This window comes from Palaemon carinicauda, chromosome 22, assembly GCF_036898095.1.
Source record: "Palaemon carinicauda isolate YSFRI2023 chromosome 22, ASM3689809v2, whole genome shotgun sequence".
Classification (NCBI taxonomy): Eukaryota; Metazoa; Arthropoda; class Malacostraca; order Decapoda; family Palaemonidae; genus Palaemon; species Palaemon carinicauda.
The window spans coordinates 57271226-57286078 of NC_090746.1; the positions used below are offsets into that span (position 1 = coordinate 57271226).

The 14853-nt window shown below is 37.2% G+C and overlaps 1 protein-coding gene across 1 annotated transcript in view; it reads right to left on the reverse strand.

The window, feature by feature from the left end:
- Positions 1 to 3573: 3573 nt before the first annotated feature.
- The window catches only part of Pink1 (PTEN-induced putative kinase 1), a 63447-nt gene continuing 52167 nt past the window's right edge, over positions 3574 to 14853 (reverse strand). The window contains exons 10-11 of the mRNA XM_068346263.1: positions 11488 to 11589; positions 3574 to 6650 (exon numbers count right to left, since the gene is read on the reverse strand). Of these exons, the coding sequence (XP_068202364.1) occupies positions 6438 to 6650; positions 11488 to 11589 (315 nt within the window). The 3' untranslated portion in view covers positions 3574 to 6437. The remainder of the gene's footprint in view (positions 6651 to 11487; positions 11590 to 14853) is intronic.

Here is a 14853-nt window from a genome sequence, read left to right on the forward strand (position 1 = left end):
TGATTCATGCCTTCTTAGTTTCTTCTTGTAAAAGATTCTGGTAAGCTCAATATACAGTATTGACTTTGTCCCTAGATTTCTTTCTAATTATTTTAAAAATATAAGGTCCACAATGTCAATGATATAATTGGAAATATGGAGATAAAATTCGATGGTGCAAGACAAAATGTTTAGTGTGCATTTCTTATTTGACCATTATACTCTAATATAAAACAACCGTGGGTCCATTTTTTTCTTTACATTTTGAATAGTTCTCGAATTTGCTTGGAAATACTTTCAGTATCACTGTGGAAGGACTATTTTTTAATGGTTGCTTGGCATTCTCGGTATATGAAGAAGAGGTTGGACAGAGTCTTTTGTCTTTGATGATTGTTGATTGAATGGCTGTGGTAGTTTTGCTTAGCTTTTTGGTTTGAATGTTGCTGCATACTCAATTTACAGTGCTTCACTTTTCCCTTTGAGTTTAATGCTACAGACACAGTACATTATAGTTCTTTAAATTAATCGTTTTCAAAATATGATGTGGAATATGTTCAATTTTAGGGATATAATGGGATTTAGTATGATAAATGAGTATTTTCCTTAGATAGTGAGAGTCAGTAGCAGGATTGTAACCCAAATTGCTGATGAACCCCCAAAAAAATTTCTTCAAAATTTTCAAAAGGAAATTGCTTAAGGTGTTCCTTACATCCAATAAATACACATTAAGAGCACCCTCATTTTTAAAGGTTGGTAATATTGTATAAAGACCAAGTTATAACCTCATATAGAAATTTATACAAATTAATAATTCATCATAGATAATAGAAATATTGAAGAAAGGCTGTGAACACTGCATGTGAGGTATAGGGGTAATCTTGTTAGTACTTGTTCCAAAAGAAATAAGAATATGGACAAAAAGCTTTGTTCACAGACCAATACAATGGATGTAGGTGAAAACCGAAATGAAACTTCGACGTATATAGAATTGAACCTAATCTGAGTTACTCGTAAACTGAGTTATTACAGTACTTTTTATTTATGTTGAGAAAACAGACCATAATAATTATAAACTACACAACGTTACTTACTGATCCTGAAAAATTAATATGGGACTTTCACACATGCACTCACTTTCAAAGTTTTATAGTTTTTTGTTTTACCCCAGGCTATGTTGCTTTTCTTCAAGTTTGGTACTTTTGTAACCCTCTGTACAAAGTTTTTTTTCTAGAACACTAGTAACTTTTCTTAAACCTAAAACCTGACCTGAATTCATAAGAAGCGCTTTGTGCAATTTCATCCTTCTGATTTGTTTCTACCTTTCAGTCCTGTTCCTATTTCTTCCTTTTTTCATAATTGCTATCAATACTGTACTCAAAACTTACAATAAATTTTTGTAATTTTTAGCAAAGAAATTTCAGCTATTAAATATGTACAAATATTCATAGAACATAAGATTTTGAACATATTTTAATTTGTTACATGAAGCATATCTGCTCTCTTGAGTACTGTACTTGCTATGTTAATTTGATTACCTAAGAATAGGAGCACTGCTTGCATGATCCTATACTAATTGCATACTTGGAGGAGAACCTTGGTCAATTAGTGACAGAGTTTGGTAGGGTATGTAAAAGAAGGAAGTTGAGAGTTAATGCGGATAAAAGTAAGGTTATGAGATGTACGAGAAGGGGCTGGGTGCTAGGTTAAATGTCATGTTGAATGGAGTGTTACTTGGTGTCTGTTGTTGCTGCAAATGGTGGAGTGGAAGCAGATGTATGCCAGAGAGTGAATAAAGAATGTAGTTTTGGGAGCAGTGAAGGGAGTGGTAAAGAAAAGAGTTAAAAATGAATGTAGAGAGTTCTGTATGAGAAAGTGATTGTACCAACTGTGATGTATGGATCCGAGTTGTTTGGAATGAAAGTGACGGAGAGACAGAAATTGAATGTGTTCAAGATGAAGTGTCTGAGGAGTATGGCTGGTGTATCTTAATTAGATAGGGTTAGGAATAAAGTAGTAAGAATGGGTGTAAGAAATTATTTAGCAGCTTGAGTGTATATAAATTTGTTGAGGTGGTTTGGCCATGGAGAGAGAATGGAAAGTGGCTGTCTGCTGAAGAAGGTTATGAATGCAAGAGTTGATGGGAAAAGTACAAAAGGAAGGCCAAGTTTTGGGTTGATGCATGAAGTGAAGTAACCTCTGGATGATATGAGGATAGATGTGAGAGAGGTAAGGGAGCATGCTAGAAGTAGGCATGAAGGGTGAGCGATTGTGACACACCTTCCGTAGGCCCTGCTGCTTCCTCTAGTCACCAGTGACTGCTGAGGTAGCAGCAGTAGGGGATTCACCACATGAAACTTCATTTGTGGAAGATAATGGGGGAGGGTGAGCTGTGGCACCCTAGCAGTACCAACCAAACAGCTGAATCCCTCGTCAGGCTGGGAGGAGTGAAGAGATGAAAAGTCCCCTTTTGTTGTTCTTTTTTTTATGTTGGCTACCCCACAAAATTGGGGGAAGTGCCTTGGTAAATAAAACGATAGATAGAAGCACTGTAAAGGAGTTTATGCTGAAATGTTCATGCTTCACAGCCATTCAACATTATGAGAAGTATTGTTCTGAAAAGATTTCTTGTGCTTTCTTTGCAGTCTCAAAGCTTTGAAATAATTATAGGGAACAGAAAATACATTTATAAAGAAAAACCCGCATGTTTTCTGAGGAAATTTGGAAACTTTTTGCAAGTATTGATTAATACCTGCACATTGATAATGTAGTCTTGATTAAGGTTAGTATGTCTGTAGTCCAGCCATTCTGTAGGAAAATAGTTATTTTCAGATTTTTTAAGATTTCTAAGCCTGAATCAGAAGGTACTAGGTAGTGAATAGCATATACTTCTCACATTGCCTAAATGTACAAATTAAGGTGTTTACCTTGTCGATAAAGCTTTGCTTACTTGTATTGCTGAGCCAAAGAAATGAGGCAATAGTCATCTTTGAGGTTCCACTAATATTTCAGTTTATATTGCTTTTAGTGTACAGTATTGTGAAGTTCACTTAAAAAGTTTAAATAGAAAGTTATATTTTCACTGTTAAACTTATCAATTCATTAAATCAGGTTGTGAATTTTGAAATGAAGTCGTTTCTTCAGGGATTACTATTGCCTGAGTTTTTCCATTCATTCCTGTGCTATTGATGTCATAGAAATATTTCTGTACGTTCATCCCAAAATGCAGTAAATAGTAATGTGATGCATATCTTGTGCACTCAACAAACTTGCTTGGCTATTATGTATTACATGTTTTTTTTTTTTTTTTTCACTATGACCTCAAGTTCTAGTATATATATATATATATTTTTTATGTCAAGATACAAAGACAAAAATGGTTGGAGTCAGTGACTGTCTCTTGTAAGTATATGAGCTTTATCCATTTAATTGTGTATATCTGAATTTAGGCATAACAGTTTGTCAGTGTACAGGAGTTTGTGATTTTGATATAATGACATATACAGTCCAGTTTTGTAAAACACTAGTACAGTAATTATCTACTTTTCTGAAATGGAATGTTTGTGATTTAAGTGGTAATAATTAAGATTAGTATCATTTTTTTTTCTGTTGTGTAGATTAAATGCTTTAATTGCTGTGCTCTTTACTCAGATATGAATGAGTTCCAAACTATCTATGTAAATTTGTTTACTTGCCTGAGAGCAATGGTTGCCCATGTGTAACCAGGGGCTGTGATTTAACTGCTATTAAAGCAATATTGTGAATAAACTTGGCAATGTTGTGATTCACATTTGATTATTTTTATTTTACTTTTTTTTTCAATTTTTCCTTACTAAGGTGTGAAATGTATATGACATTTCCATTTCTTTATACTGTTCTCTTTCCAATAAATGAATAAACAGAAATGTAATTTTGAGCATAATTAGGTTGTACCTAAATTGATAAACAAATCCAGAATCATATAAAACCCATTTGTTGTCATCTTGCTGTATTTTGATTTAACTCAACACATTCAAGAAAAATTGAATGCAATCTTTGCAACTCTGCAAAACTTTTCTGATGTAAAGTTGATTTTGAGTTTACTGTACTTTTATATTTTATTTTTAGAAGTAGAAACATTGCTTGCTTATCATTAGAAAGTACAATATGTTTCCTTTAATCTTGCATAACATTGACTTGTTGAAAATATGTTATTAGAAATTCAGTAACTTATCTTGAATTTATTTCATAAATCAATGGGTCTTAAGTAAAGTACTGTACTGTATACATTAAATGTACTTCTGTGAATCTCCCCTGATGTTCGTATTGTTTCTTTTCTAGAGGCTTGATTTGTCGACATATACCCCTAAAATTTATAAAAAAAAAAAAAAAAAAAATACGAATTACTAGTTAAGTACTTGAGACTAGCAGTGAAAGGTACTTTTGTTATTCCAGTTTCTTTGTTGCCATTAATATAACTCGTCCTATTCATGACGAGTTATAAGTAGTTTTTCTGGGGTTACTAGTACAGCTCCTAAATTTAAGAGTTGCTCATCTTCCTCGAGTTGAGGTTCAAGTTGATGGGGTTTCACTCCATGAGCTTAAGTTTATCATTTTTTAATTGGCTTGTGCAAGTTGACCATTTCCTTATTGGCGGTACCATTAGGCATTTCCTTATAGAAGTGTACCAAGTTTGAAAGGAACCTTTACCAAATCAGTTCATTTTTTTTATCTCCCTTCCGTCTTGGCATTCTTTCATAAAACCAAACTCCCATTGGAGGTTAGGTGCACATGGATTTTATCCTACTTTACCTCAGTTCCCGTTTATTTTCAGTTCCATCTTGCTGTCCACCAAAAAGTTTCCGTTTATTTTCAGTTCCATCTTGCTGTCCACCAAAAAGTTTCCGTTTATTTTCAGTTCCATCTTGCTGTCCACCAAAAAGTTTCCGTTTATTTTCAGTTCCATCTTGCTGTCCACCAAAATCTTTTTTCCAGGATTCTTCCATGTTACACCTGGGTGCTACAGTGCCAAGAACTTGGTCATGTAACCCAATCCGAAATACTTACAAAGATTGTTGATACTGTCAAAAGTAATGCCAGCAGTAATACCAAGAAATTTGTGTCTGGGCAGGTTTGTTGAAATTTGAGGAAATTTTATGAAAATGTTTTTCATATTTAAATGGCTAATGTTTCTTCACCTGACTGCTAATGTTTCTTCACCTGACTAAATGCAATGTAGATATTTTCCCAATTACAGTATTGTATATTGAAAAATTTTAGGGTTTTCACTCAGCCTGTGTTAACTTCTTTTTCACTACATCAGTCATTTCTTCTAACCCTTTGTAATTTATGGTGATATGCTGTGATGAAAATCAAGCTAAAACTTGAAAGGTACCTTTCACTTTCAATTCGTTAAATCAAAATTACTCTTTACCTTCCTTTTTAGGAACTTGGAGGAAAATGTGGTGCACTATTTTAAGATACCAGTAATTACTCTTTGTTTATTTAAAACCAATAATTAAATTGTACTTTATTATACTGGTTCTCTTAATATATGTATGTAGGAAGTGAGAATTCAATGTAATATGAAAGTTTATTATAGTATATATATTACTACCGAAATATACATATATCTTTATCACAATGTACATACAGTATCCATCACAGGAGATATGAAAGGTGCAGATTGGTAGTTACGAATATCATACTCTGACTTGACAATATAATGGTTGTCTTACAACTACTAAACAGATTGCACCAGCCATATGAAAAAAAAAGGCTTCCTAAACTCATAATTTTGTATTCATATAAAAAATCATAAGCATGTTTGCTATTCATTTATGTTAATTATACATTCTTGGTCTGTATACTGATAACAGTACTGAAATTAGCTGTTGATCAATTTAATATTGATCTGTTTGACATTAGTTTTTTTGGATTTTCACATTTTTTTACAAAAGCAATTTAAGGGAAAGGCACTTAACAATTTATTAAATTTTTATAGGTAATCTCTCAAGCATTCTACTTACACTGCTTATAAGCTAGCTTAGCCAAGAGCACTACTTCATCTACACTAAAGTAGGCTTTGCTATATATTATGGTAAAGAAACTAAATAAGTCACAAAACCTTTAAAAACAAATTACAGTTTGATGTAAATAAATTTTATAAAAGCATAACAGGAAAATGAAAGAAAATCACTAGTTCTCATTTTCCCAGTTACATATAGTAACTACAAAAATGAATTTTAATCTAGCAATCTGAGTAGAATTCTTTAAGGATATTAAACTTTGAAACTGTACCTTTACTCTGTGGTTTTGTGCTAACTTGATGAGATAAGCAATGCAACTCTGTCCCATACTCAATTTACAGTAATATAAATGTTACAAACAGTTGGCATTTATCAATCACTACACTGCAGACAAAATATAACTTGTTATACATATAAAGAAACAGCTGTTTCTCTATTAAACTACTTTACCAATCAAAATGCTCTATTCCATTTGAGAGCTTGAATGATATCCATGTAATGGACTCTTGACAGGAACGTTGATACTAGTTCATACTCTAATTGTCCTCCTTGCCTATCATTACCTCTCTTCATTTGAGCAGTTTTCTTCAATCCCACTTGCTGAGGAGTTGAAAGACGAGCTTCACAAAGAACCTTTGTGGCAAGACACAGAAGCCACTGCATTATCTGGCAAGTGTAATCAATTAATGTGTAGAAATCTCGTGACAAAATAGTTGTTATACATTGTGCTAATCTTTAATTTCTTTAGTATTTTAACAATTGATCATTTTGCTATTTTAGGTTTCTTATGCATATTATATACTATTTTTTATTTCAGTACAAACAAATTGATTATTAGATGCCTTCCTTTATGGATATAACAGTTTCACTCCAAGTATGACAGAAATCCATTTTTCCTGAGTACAAGTTTAAAGAAGCTTTCGGGAAACTGCAGCAACCACTCTGTAGGTGGTCACTTTCGTACACGAGTGCATACGTATAAACTGACCTTGCCACGTGAATGTACACCACAACTCCTCTTAATCGAACCTATTCCTTCTGTAATAAGAAACCAGCAATACTAGTGAATTTCAAACGCATGGTTAGTGAATCAGCGGTTCCTGACAAGCTACTCTTGTGAATTACTCCATCTTACTAACATTGAAGAAAATCTCAACCAAGAATGTAGCAGACAAGTTCAACAAGAGAAAGTGAACCTAACTTCTCTTCCACCTTTTCTTCCTTGACAGCATAGGAAGCCTGGGGGAATCTGACAGTACTCCCCACCCAAAGATAATTTTCTTTAGAAGTCATTCGGTACGTGTGACCCAGTGCCTCGGCCAAAGCATAGGGAATCAGAATTAGATTATTATGTAATGGTAAAGTGTTTACCCCTCCCACCCTGTAAGCAATTGAAGATGCAGAGCTCATCCCATGTCCAATTGACATCGGGTCATCAAATTCCCCTTCCCCGGAACATGGATCAAATGGCAGTCAGGCGTCCACATTGACCCTTTAGGAGAGAAACCTCAGTTCCACTTCCAACTTGCTGTTAAGGATTTGGTACATCCTTTGTTCTGTTTAGTAGTCAGGATTTATTTCATGATGTCCTATTCCACCCAGAGTGAAGGAATCTCAAAGGTTCTGATGAGCCTGACAGCTTGCGATTTTCCAACATACAAGATTAAACCAGTTCTGTCTTGGGGCCATACATTAGCTTTCATAGACTAATGAAACTAATCCCTAATGAATCTATGCTCTAAGACAGTTTTGGTTTCCACAAAGGACTAAGAGACGAAGGGCTCCAGGACCCTAGAACCAAAAATTTGAGGGACAGGTACTTCTGGTTATACCCAGTTACTTCTGGTTATTGAACTCTTACAATGAGTATGTGCTAGAGAAGTCAACTAATGTAATATTGCCTTACTTGACTTCAATCTCAGAGGATACCGATCCTTCATGGGCAAAACCTTGCTGTGGAAGGGTCCAGCGCACATGGTTTAACATTGTTAACTTTCTGGAAAATTGGCGAGAGAATTTATTTCAGTTTAGCCTATCTGGTGAGATTTTCCGCACACGTCAGCAGAAATACTGTATCCCATCTTACAATGAGTGATCTCTATAGGCATACCCCTCAGTTTGTATATATACTTGAAGAGAAACTTTACTGGCAGGGCAGAAAAATTTATGCTTCTGATTCCATGGCAAGGGTAAACAGGAATTTATACTTTTCAGGTTTATCATGGTTTAACAAATGGTACTTCATCCTCACTAACTTCAAGACCACTAAATTATCTTCTTGAGTATGACATAACATCGTTTAGTTCATGGGGCTTGATAAATCTGTTGGATTCTTACCACAACCAGTAAGAACCTTTGTCCTGATTTGCTGAGAGGTAGTTTTATTTTTCTCAAGTTATTGGAGTTCTGGCACGTTCCTTCAAAAATGAACGTGGCAGTGGAGCAACATAGCTATAGACATGGCTTTGATAGGGTATTGTTCTCTTCTAAGCTCCAACCTCTGCACCTCTTTCTCCCAAATGCTGCAACCCTCTCTATCACCAATCCTTTTCAGGTTGTGAAACGGGAGGGATACCTGTAATGCCATTGGACAACATGGCAGTGGTGGTATGACAATCTTTGGGTAATAATTATCCTTAGCGTGGAATATTTACATCTCTTCAGGGTTCTTCAGTCACAATGCTCACTCAAATTCATTTTGACTCTTCCCACATGCACAAGAACCTCAATCCCTGGAAGAGGCTACTACAATGCAAGAGAAATACATGCGATCATGCTTGCAGTAATCAATAACCAGTGAAATTCTAGTATTATCTTTCAGGTGAAACAGAATAAAGACGACATCAGCTCTTTTCACAAAAAGAATATGTCTGGCTAACGGCTCCATTTGTAAACCTTTTTCTTTGTTACGCCTTTCATCAGGCATGGAAGCTTCTAGCTTTTGCTCCCTCTTAAGGATACTTGGCTTACTTTCAAGTACCCTTCCATGAATCCTTTAGAAAGGTCTTTTACTTCTATCATTATATAGGGTGCATCAGTTCAGTAAATTGGATGTTGGATTAAGAACTACCCTTTAGATATTAACTTTGATTTTTAATGCTAGTAAGCCCCGCCCACCTGACATTGTAATTCAAGGGGTATTAGTTTGTTGAGTGTGGTTGGAACAGTGTATGGGTAGAGTACTGATTAATATTAAGGATAAAACAGGGAATGCAATCTTAGAAGTGCAGGGTGGTTTTAGAAGAAGTAGGAATGTACAAATCGGATTTTTACCTTTAAGCAGGTATGTGAAAAATATGTAGCAAAAGGTAAGGTGGTGTATGTTGCGTTTATGGATCTGGAGCTTTACGTATGATATAGTTGATAGGGAGGCGATGTGGAATGTGGTGAGGTTGTTGCAGGCAGTGAAAAATTTCTACAAAGGTAGTAAAGCGTGTGTTAGGATAGGAAATGAATGAGCGATTGATTTCCGGTGAGAGGGGCCGAGACAGGGATGTGTGATGTTGCCATGGTCGTTTAACTTGTATGTTGATGGAGTGGTGAGAGAGGTGAATGCTTGGAGGACGAGACGAGGATTGAAACTGGTAGACGAGAATGATCATGAATGGAAGGTAAATCAGTTGTTGTTTACGGATGATACTGTACTGGTTGCAGACTCGGAAGATAAGCTTGGCCGATTAGTGACAAAATTTGGAAGGGTATGAGTGAGAGAAGGAAGTAGAATGTTGATGTGGGTAAGATTAAGGTTATGAGATGTACGAGAAGGGAAGGTGGTGTAAGGTTGAATGTCCTGTTGAATGGAGAATTACTTGAGGAGGTGGATCAATTTAAGTACTTGGGGTCTGTTATTGCAGCAAATGGTGGAGTGGAAGCAGATGTACATCAAGAGAGTGAATGAAGAATGCAAAATTTTGGGGGCAGTGAAGGGAGTGGTAAAGAATAGAGGGTTAGGCATGAATGTAAAGAGAGTTCTGTATGAGAAAGTGATTGCATCAACTGTGATGTATGAATTGGAGTTGTGGGGAATGAAAGTGACATAGAGACAGAAATTGAATATGTCCGAGATGCAGTGTCTGAGGAGTATGGCCGGTGTATCTCAAGTAGAAAGGGTTAGGAACGAGGTCGTGAGGGTGAGAACGGGTGTAAGAAACGAGTTAGCATCTAGAGTGGATATGAATGTGTTGAGGTGGTTTGGCCATGTTGACAGAGTGGAAAATGGCTGTTTGCTAAGAAGGTGATGAATGCGAGAAGTACAAGAGGAAGGCCAAGGTTTGGGTCGATTGATGGAGTGAAGAAAGTTGTAGGTGATAGGAGGATAGATATGAGAGAGGCAAGAGAGTGTGCTAGAAATAGGAATGAACGGCGAGCGATTGTGACGCAGTTCCGGTAGACCCTGCTGCTTCCTCCGGTCACCTTGGATAACCGCAGAGGTAGCAGCAGCAGGGGATTCAGCGTTGTGAAACTTCATCTGTGGTGGATAATGTGGGAGGGTGGGCTGTGGCACCCAAGCAGTACTAGCCAAAACCGGTTGAGTCCCTTGTTAGGCTGGGAGGAACGTAGAGAGGAAAGGTCTTGTTTTCATTTGTTTGATGTCGGCTACCCCCCAAAATTGGGGGAAGTGCCTTGCTATATGTATGTGATGATAGTGTCAATCTAATTCTAATAACCAAGTGAGCACATGCTTGGCAAGTTCTCTCTACTTCTTAAAACAACACCAGATACAATCTTTAATAGTATCCCAAAGCCAAGAGGAGATGGTATTCCTGTAAAACATTATTGTCCTCACTGGCAGTGTTAAGGAAGACCCAAGTCATAATGTACTGTAGTGCCATATTGCCCCAAGAGGACAGAATTAATAATTCTGATTTTTAGTTATTTCTTTTAAGGAGATGGAGAATTTCAAACCTAGATGTGTAGATGACAAGGTTGTGGTTCTTCATTATAAACTTTGAAACAGATAAAAGCAACCTATACCATCCATACAAATGGCTAGTGACTATAGCACTCAATCGACACACCCCAAGACAAAAGACGGTGCGGTGTACTCAAGTTATGATTATTACAGCTAAATTGTCTTTGTCTAATGTGGAGATAAAAAAAGAATTTTTATTTGAGGGGGTAAACTTATATCAATTAGGCTTTGAGAGAGAAGCAATATGAACATAAATATCACCTAAATCAAGCTTAGAGAGAGAAGTAATATGAACATCAGATGATCTTAAAACTTTCCCTCAAATCCTTATAAATGATTTAACAGTTGTCAGCAAAAAAAAAAAAAGGAAAAAAAAATATATAAAAATAGATCAAGAGAGGATTGTCAGATATATATGAATCAGTTCTTTACAACCGCCTCCACACAAACGAAGTATATCTGCTTTAGAACAAAATCTCAAATGACCTTGATTTTAGAACATTACATTTACCGTACCCCATCAGATTAAAGAGTAATTGAAAAACTGTATGCCAGGATTTTTACTTCATTGACATCACACTTATCACTTACCTCAGACTGAGAAGGAAGAGTCAGAGCATGCCGGCATAACCACTTACTTGGTGCCCAAAGCACCAGTTGACACAAAGTCGCAGCTACATTCGCACTTGGCCGCTGAAAACGAGGAAAGTTGTACATTTAGTTTTTTAGAAGGTAAAAAGAAAAAAAAATAGAAATATACTGTAGTATGATTAGAGATTTTTATGCATTTTTGATAAATGACAAATTTGTAAATAATTTACAACTATACAAACATCAGCTCTTTATGGGGAATATACTTCTGACTAAGAGAAATAAAACTACCCACTGTTAGTTAGCAGGTGAGGTAGTACTGGCTACGCTGCTCACACATACTTATGCTATAATGCCACTTTTGATTGTACTGTAGTCAGGACTTGCAGGGGATAGAAGACAAGACAAATCTGTATATAGAGCTCAAGGATTGTATCTAGGAAAAATAAAAAAATTACTTACATGTGTCATTTGTTCCATCACTAAATACAAACCATTTCGCTCTTTGAAGGGAAAGACTCACTATTAGATGGGTAGAAGTGCTAACCATCTGGCTGGTTTTTGACCCAGGGTGTTCTTTCGTGCTTTTGCACGAGCGAAGAGTGAACACCCTGACACCCCACTAAATTTTTGTGCATAAGTGAGAGGTAGCAGGCTGGGTAATCTGTGTGATTGTGTGATAACTAAGCACTGTTACTTGTCCAAGTAAGAATTCTTGGAGTAGTAGGGTTCCATTGAATTAACCACTAGACATTGCCCAATTCTCACCTCACTAGAAGAATGGGGACGCAACAAATATATAAACATAATCAGGTTACCCAAGGAAAATGGTTCATACCTGCAGGCGGAGGGGTAGCTTCTTGTCCTTCATCCCAGACTTAATCCAGAGTTATGTCTGCCCTCAACTGCCTGTTAATTGTCCAATGAAAAATCTTGAGATGTTTATACCACTCATTGTGCAGCCACCACAGGACCGATGGAAGATGTCTCCATGTTCTTGTGGGTTACATCTTGCAGGTAGTGGGCGGTACATTTCATCTAACACTTTCACATTCCCAACTGAGTTATTCTATTTAAATGGAAGGGACATGCTCCTGCCCCTAGCGTTAGGAGCTCTAGTTCTAAACTATTGCGGGGTAGAGTCCGGATTCAAGGCGTGATCTATCACCTTACGGATCATTGTAGAGATCATATTCCTTGCGACTCATTTTTACCCTCCCTATGCTAACACAACGTTCCGTCATCTCAGGGGCGAGCTACTGTGGTAGGTCGTTCCCTCACGAGCAAGTCTGTTCTCCCTTCCGGGCAAAAAGGTGGTCGCAAGGTGGCATTACCTTGCTCATGATCTAGTGCTGCAGAAGCACCCCGCTGACGCAAAGTCATCATAAACTGTTGAAGTAGAGGAGGCAGATATTACCGGATTAGCGTTTGCATGTCGCTCTCCATGGAAACGCTTGGCTTCGCATATGCCCCTGTCAGCGACAGAACCTCGCACTTCAACCGGTGAATGGGCACCCAACATTGTGCTAGACTATTTCGCTGGACCTGGGTCTACTTGGCTACGAGTTGGGGTTTGCGACAAAACCTTCTTCATTATTGTGCTCTTGTCGTCTGCTATGTGCTTACTGAAGTCAAGTGTTGCCAGATGGAAAACTTCATGTAATCTTTTCAAACTACGATGGGTTTTTTTTTTCAGGCATGATGCAAATATATGCTACACTTTGAATAAACAAAACTTATCATTGAAAAAAAAAAATTTAGTAATGGTTTTTCTATTTTCATTTAAGCTCATGATTGTTTTATTTCCATCCTTCTGGTTATGCTAACTCAAGTCTTCAAAATAATTGTAGCATTGCCGTTGCCATATGTAAAACAAGAAGCATATGTTGAACTTACTGCCCCTCGAGCAAAAACTATCATTTAAAGGTGCATTTTTTCCTCCCATTTATCTATGCAAAGTTAAGCTAAGATTGTATATTGAATGTGGGCCTATATATGATTATAACTTGCAGAGCATGTGTACTTAATCATAGTTTGAGGTTATAAATTGAAACAGGGCCTAAAAATGGAGTTTTTATGATAACACAAAGTTTTATGAATACTTACCTGGCAGTTATATATATATAGCTATAGTCTGCCGTCCGGCACAATTTTTCAAAATTCGCGGCAACCGCCATGTGATGGTTAACACCCCTTACAGGGTGGTACGTGGAATCATTCCCGTTTTCTATTCCTCAGATCATCTTTGCCCCACCTGTCTCCTGAGGGGAGGGTGGTGGGACTTAAAATATATATATAACTGCCAGGTAGGTATTCATAAACTTTGTTTTATTATAAAAACTCCCATTTTTATGAATAGAACTTACCTGGCAGTTATATACATATAGCTGTTTCACACATTTGGAGGAGGGTGACAGACAGCTAACATCGTTGGGAAAACAACAATAAGTTGTAGGATAAAACACCTTGATTCCATACCTGCTAAGATAGCTGACTTCAAAGGTTCCTGCCTCTTGAGTCGCTTTCCCTTAGGAGTGTCAGCCAGGAGTGGACCTGTCATGCTGAAACAACTCAATCGAGTCTGTCAAACGGGGTGAGACCAACAACTTGACTAGACTTCAGCACTACCTATGCCCCTTTTTAAAAAACTGCAACCTTACTCAAACTAACCACCTAACCTTGCAGAATAGATATTACTATCTAGCTAGACTGAGGGTACTGTACCACCAATCAGTCCTCAGACAACCATAAAAACCAAAACCCAAACACAGGCATACAAAAGTTAAGGTTGAGGGGAGGTAGTAACTCCTTTGCCCAATACAGAAGCAGTAGCTACGTATGGGCCCAAGGTATAACACCTTTCATAATCAACTCTTACCTCTCTGAGGTAATGGGAGGCGAACACAGAGTTGCTTCTCCAGAACCTTGCGTCCATAATCTGTCTATCTGACATATTCTTGCGATATGCCAGTGAAGTAGCAATGGCTCTCACCTCATGAGCTTTTACTTTTAAAAGACTGAAGCTTTCTTCCTCACACAAGAGGTGAGCTTCTCTTATTGTCTCCCTCAAGAAAAATGACAATGCATTCTTTGAGAGGGGCTTTAGAGGATCTTTCACTGAACACCATAAAGAATTGGAAGCTCCTCTAACATTCTTGGTACGAGATAAATAAGCCCTTAGGGCTCTAACTGGGCAGAGGAGCCTCTCCTGCTCTTGACCCACCACATTAGTGAGGCTAGGAACCTCAAACGTCCTTGGCCAGGGTTTAGATGGATTCTCGTTCTTAGCAAGGAAGTCGATCCTCAACGCACTTACTGCTCCATCCTGGTTAAAGCCCACCTACTTTTCAATAGCGTGAATCTCAC